Source organism: Rhinopithecus roxellana, chromosome 20, assembly GCF_007565055.1.
Source record: "Rhinopithecus roxellana isolate Shanxi Qingling chromosome 20, ASM756505v1, whole genome shotgun sequence".
Classification (NCBI taxonomy): Eukaryota; Metazoa; Chordata; class Mammalia; order Primates; family Cercopithecidae; genus Rhinopithecus; species Rhinopithecus roxellana.
Window position 1 is genome coordinate 1,949,999 of NC_044568.1, and position 5,580 is coordinate 1,955,578.

At 44.5% G+C, this 5,580-nt stretch overlaps 1 protein-coding gene across 1 annotated transcript in view; it reads left to right on the plus strand.

Moving 5' to 3' along the window:
- Nucleotides 1-5,253, plus strand: part of LOC115895268 — a 23,827-nt gene extending 18,574 nt beyond the window's left edge. The window contains 1 exon segment of the mRNA XM_030925391.1: nt 5,078-5,253. Within this exon segment, the coding sequence (XP_030781251.1) occupies nt 5,078-5,253 (176 nt within the window).
- The last annotated feature ends 327 nt before the right edge of the window (nt 5,254-5,580 follow it).

Consider the following 5,580-nt stretch of genomic DNA (forward strand, 5'->3'; position numbering starts at 1 on the left):
GAGACGAAGATAAGACAAGATGAAAAGAAAGAAAAAAAGAAAGAAAGGAAAGCAAAGAGAAAAGCAACGCAATAAGGGAAGAAAGAAAGGAAGAAAGAAAGAAAGAGAAAGAAGAAAAGAAGAAAGAAAAGAAAAAGAAAAAGAAGAGAAAGAAAGAAGGATAGAAAGGAAAGAAAAAGCAAAAGAATATAAGAAAAAAAACAAAAAAGAAAAGAAAGAAGAAGAAACGAAAGCAAGAAACAAGAAAGAAAGAAAGAAAAGAAGAAAGAAAAAGAATCGGAAAAGAAGAAAGAAAGAAGAAAGAATCAAGAACAAACTGAAAGAAAGGAAAAAAGAAAAAGAGAAAAGAATAAAAAAGAAAAAAAGAAAAAGAAAGAAAGAACAAGAAGTGAAAGTAAGAAAAGAAGAAAGAAGATAAGGAAAAAAAAGAAAGAAGAAAAAAGAAAAGAAAAGAAGAAAGAAAAGTAAAAAGAGAAAGAAAGAAGAAAAGAAAAGAGAAAAAGAAAAGAAAAGAAGAAAGAAGAAAGAAAGAAAGAAAGAAAGAAAGAAAGAAAAGAAGCGAAAGAAAGAAAGAAAGAAAGAAGAAAGAAAGTAGGAAAGGGAGCTAGATAGGAAGCAGGAAGGAAGAGTCCGTTCAGAAGGACAGAAGGAAAAAGGAAGAAGAATAGGGAGGAGGAGGAAGGGGGGGGAGAAAGGAGGAGGGAGGTGGTGAGGAGGGAGGGGAGGGGGAGGAAAAAAAAGACAAAAAAGAAATGCTGAACCTCAGGCCCCACCCCAGACCTGTTGAATCAGAGTCTGTCCAGCTATGGCCCAGAAATCTTAAGCCAACCCCCCTCTGACCCCCACTCCCAGGGATTCTGCACCCCCTGAAGCTTGAGAAGTGAGTGCTTCCTTGAAGATGGGGCAATGAGAGGTGAGAATTCTGGCCTCTGGGCCTGTGTGCTTGCTGGTCACCCAGCCAGGATACTCTCCCGCTCATCTTAGTGTGGCTGCTCATGCTTGGCATTTGCTCTCAGCCCAGATGCCCCTTCTCTGAGAGGCTTCCCTAACCTCCAGCTGTGATAGGCTATTCTGCCTCCTTGTTTATTTCCTTCGTGTGATCCTTCTCCATCTCTCGCATATCCACAAAGGCAGGAGCTTTGTCCCTCCGCATCCCTAGAGTCAGGTATGGTGCTTAGCACATAGGAGGCACTCAATATATCCTTTTGCAAATTTGTTTTTATTTTTCATTTTTCTTGAGATGGAGTCACACTCTGTCACCCAGGCTGGAGTGCAGTGGCACAGTCTTAGCTCACTGCAACCTCTGCCTTCCAGGTTCAAGCCATTCTCCTACCTCAGCCTCCCAGGTAGCTGGGACTAAAAGCATATGCCGCCACACCTGGCTAAGTTTTGTATTTTTAGTAGAAATGGGATTTCACCATGCTGGCCAGGCTGGTCTCAAACTTCTGACCTCAGGTGATCCTCCCACTTCAGCCTCCAAAAATGCTGAGATTACAGATATGAACTACCGCACCTAGCCAGTATATCCTTTTTCAAATGAATGAATGAAAAAACAGCAGCTTCTTGCCTAGTGCCCAGACCCTGGGGTCTCACTTCCAGCCAAAACAAGCTACTAGGCTCACCACTCTCTGGTCATACTATGGCACCTTCCAGCAGTATTGGCTCAATGATAATAAATGTCATTGTGATGAGAGTTCATAAGGACATTTTCTGTTGCAGGTGGGTGCACATGTTACCGAGTGGTTTTGGGCATATTCCGGGTGCTCTAACCAGAGGAAGGGCAGCTGTTAATGCTATTCCTCAAAGCATGGAATATCCATGCTACCCACCTCAGGTTGAAGGGGTGGGGGGCTAACTAGCCCCTTCCTTCTACCAGGAAGGCAACCCCACCAGTAGGAGGCTCCCTGGTGGCAGGTAGCATCTACCAAGGCTGCTATGTGGTATCCAGACAAGGCATTAAATAAGATCTCACCACATGGTGAGAAAGCTATTTCCTTTTCAATTCACGGTATCTAGCTGGAATTTAATAACATCATTTTGTTTTCATTGTGTTTATTTTTACAGTGGCCTTCTATTTACAGCCAGAGATACTCACTTTCCATTTACAGTTGGGTTATAAAGTTTCCTTTGAAAATAAATTTAAGTTAAAAAAAAAGCCAGGTTGATTTAAAGAGTGTCAACCTAAATGACAAACGGAGAGGAAAATGCTTCAAAAGAAAATGACGTTTATTAGGGAATAGGCATTGCAATGGGAATACAGGTGCCATAGTGAACTATGTGCATATTTAGGCAGGGAGCGGGGGTAAAGGAAGAACCGAAGGTTTTTTTTTTTTAGAGAAAACTTTTTTTTTTTTTTTTAAGGAAAAATCAGGAGGTTCTGTATTGTTTTGAGATAATTATATCCTTTGCTCACAGGAATGAATACAAGGGTGGTGCCAGTTCGAGGGCTGGACAGGCAGTTGCAGGGCAAAGTCTTGCTGGGGAAGATCGTCATTCTGTGTTAGAAGTATTTTTTTGTGTAAGGTTACAATGGTCTTTGCGCAAAGTTATGGTTTTTGCAAAAGAAGAGGTCTTGCTTTGTCTCCCAGGCTGGAGTGCAGTGGTGTGATCATGGCTTACTGCACACTTGACCTCCTGGCCTCAAGCAATAGCAGAGACTACAGGCATGCGCCATGCCTGGCTTTTTTTTTTTTTTTTTTTTTTTTTTTTTTTTTTTTTTTTTCCGGTAGAGATAGAGTCTTGCTGTGTTGCCCAGGCTGGTCTTGAGCTCTCGGCCTCAAGCAATCCTTCTGCCTCAATCTCCCAAAATTCTGGGATTACAGGCATGAGTCATCATGCCCAGACTTGTCAGGGTTTTTCGTTTGTTTTGTTTTGCTTTTAAACAGAGTCTCACTCTGTTGCTCCAGGCTGGAGTGCAGTGGCGCAATCTCTGCTCATTGCAACCTCCACCTCCTGGGTTCAAGGAATTCTCCTGCCTCAGCCTCCCAAGGAGCTGTGACTACAGGTGCACACCACCATGCCCCGCTAATTTTTGTATTTTTAATAGAGATGGGGTTTCACCATGTTGGCCAGGCTGGTCTTGAACTCCTAACCTCAAGTGATCTGCCTGCCTTGGCCTCTGAAAGTGCTGGGATTGTCAGGGTTTGTAACACAAGTGACTCCATTTTTATCTGACAACTTTCACAAGAGAAATGTAACATAAATATTAAAGCATGTGACATAAATATATGGAGAAAAGTATAAAAACTGGGGAATGTGTGGTCTGCTGCTGTACCCATTATGGAATAGGCCCACAGTCTCATACTCAGACGTGTTTCAGAAATTCAAATGTTTAGAATTTGACAAAGGTATGAGGGTTCATTTACCACAGATAACTTAACACCCCCGGGGCAGCACCCTGCTGTCAAATGCATTCATTGCTCTGCAGCAAAACTTAGAAATAATCATAGCAAGTGAAATAAATGAAGACCATGAATACTTTCCCAAGTCAGCTCAGGTCAGATTTTGCTCCCAAGTAAGTCCATGTGACGACCTCACAGGTTGCTGCTGTATGAACTCCAAGGAACTTTTATTTTTTCAGAGTTTTTTGGATTTCAGGAGCTTGGATAAGGGATTGTGGGTCTTAGAAATAATGCTGGCCGGGCACGGTGGCTCAAACCTGTAATCCCAGCACTTTGGGAGGCCGAGAACGGTGGATCACGAGGTCAGGAGATCGAGACCATCCTGGCTACAAAGGTGAAACCCCCGTCTCTACTAAAAAAAATACAAAAAACTAGCCGGGCGAGGGGTGGCGGGCGCCTGTTGTCCAGCTACTCGGGAGGCTGAGGCGGGAGAAGAAGGCGGAGAGGAAGAAGGATGGCAAACCCGGGAGGCGGACTTGCAGTGAGCTGAGAGTCACCGCACTCCAGCCCGGGCGACAGAGCGAGACTCCGTCTCAAAAAAAAAAAAAAAAAGAAAAAGAAAAAAGAAATAATGCTAATACTAATATTCTAATACTATATTATTAATATAGTATTAGGACTAATACTAATCCTAGCTGAAAGTTAATGAGTCTTTTACTGTGTTCTGTGCTTCACTTTCCTTGTTTTCAGTTACCTATGGTCAACTGAGGTTCGAAAATATTATATGGAAAATTCCAGAAAGAAACAATTCATACGTTTTTCTTATTTTATTTTATTGTTTTAGGGATGCAGTCTTGCTCTGTAGCCCAGGCTGGAATGCAGTGGCATGATCACACCTCACTGCAGGCTCAACCTCTTAGGCACGAGCAATCTTCCTGCCTCAGTCTCCTGAGTAGCTGGGACCACAGGCAGGCACCACTATGCCCAACTAATTTCTTTTTCATTTTTGGTAGAGAAAGGGTCTCACTATGCTGCCCAGGTTGGTCTCAAACTCCTGGCCTTGAGTGATCCTCCCACCTGAGCCTCCCAAAGTGCTGAGATTACAGGTGTGAGCCAATGCACCTGGCCCAATTCATGAGTTTTAAACTGCACACTGTTCTGAGTAGTGTGATGAAATCTTGCTCTGTCCCACCCGGGGTGTGAATCCTCCCTTGTCCCAAGTATCCACGCTGTACATGCTAACGGCCTATTAGTCCCTTAACCGTTGGCTTGGTTATCAGGCCTGGCGCAGTGGCTCATGCCTGTGATCCCAGCACTTTGGGCGCAGTGGCTCATGCCTGGAATCCCAGCACTTTGGGAGGCTGAGGGGGGAGGATCACTTGAGGCCAAAATGGTGAAATCCCGTTTCTACTAAAAATACAAAAATTAGCTGGGGGTGGTGGCATGTGCCTGTAATCCCAGCTCCTCAGGAGGCTGAGGCAGGAGAATTGCTTGAACCTGGGAGGCGGAGGTTGCAGTGAACTGAGATCTCACCACTGCACTCCAGTCTGAGCAACAGAGTGAGACTCTGTCTGAAAAATAAATAAATAAATATGAAATAAAAATAAAAAGAATTGTCTTGGTTTATTCGCTTCTCGTTATTGTGAGTTCAGGCGTTTTTAGTAACTTCAGTTTTCTTTACGTACCGCACGGTCTTGATTGCTGGTTTACGCCGCCTGTGGCCCTTTCCTTGACAGTCCCGTCCTCGCTTCGACCGCCATCTTCTGGGGGTGGTCTCTGCCTACGGCCCAGGCCTTCTTTGCTTGTTGCCTTGATCCACGTCCCGTCGCACGGAGTGTATTTGTGTCCCCCTCTGCGCTTTGAACTGCCCCCGAAGATGCTGCTCTTTCAGCTGACTTCTCTCTCCTTGTAGTGAATTATCTTGTCTTGTCTCGAAAAAAAGTGCCTCGACCTCCTGGAATGAAAGAACCCCGAAAACTCTTCCTTCTCTGTAGGAACTGGAATGGAAAAGAAAATTCTTTTTTGTTCGGTTCGCCTACACAGATCTAGCCGGCCGGAATGGCTGGGTCCTCTTATTCCATGATTGTGAATGGACTCCCTCAAGTCCTCCTCGACTGCCGTGCTACTCGCAGAGTGTTCCCGTCGGTCCCATGGCCACACCGGGGTACTGAGGAACTTCCTCCGATGATTACTCAACTGTCATTACTATTTCGGTACCCGCATCCTCTACCACCCCCCC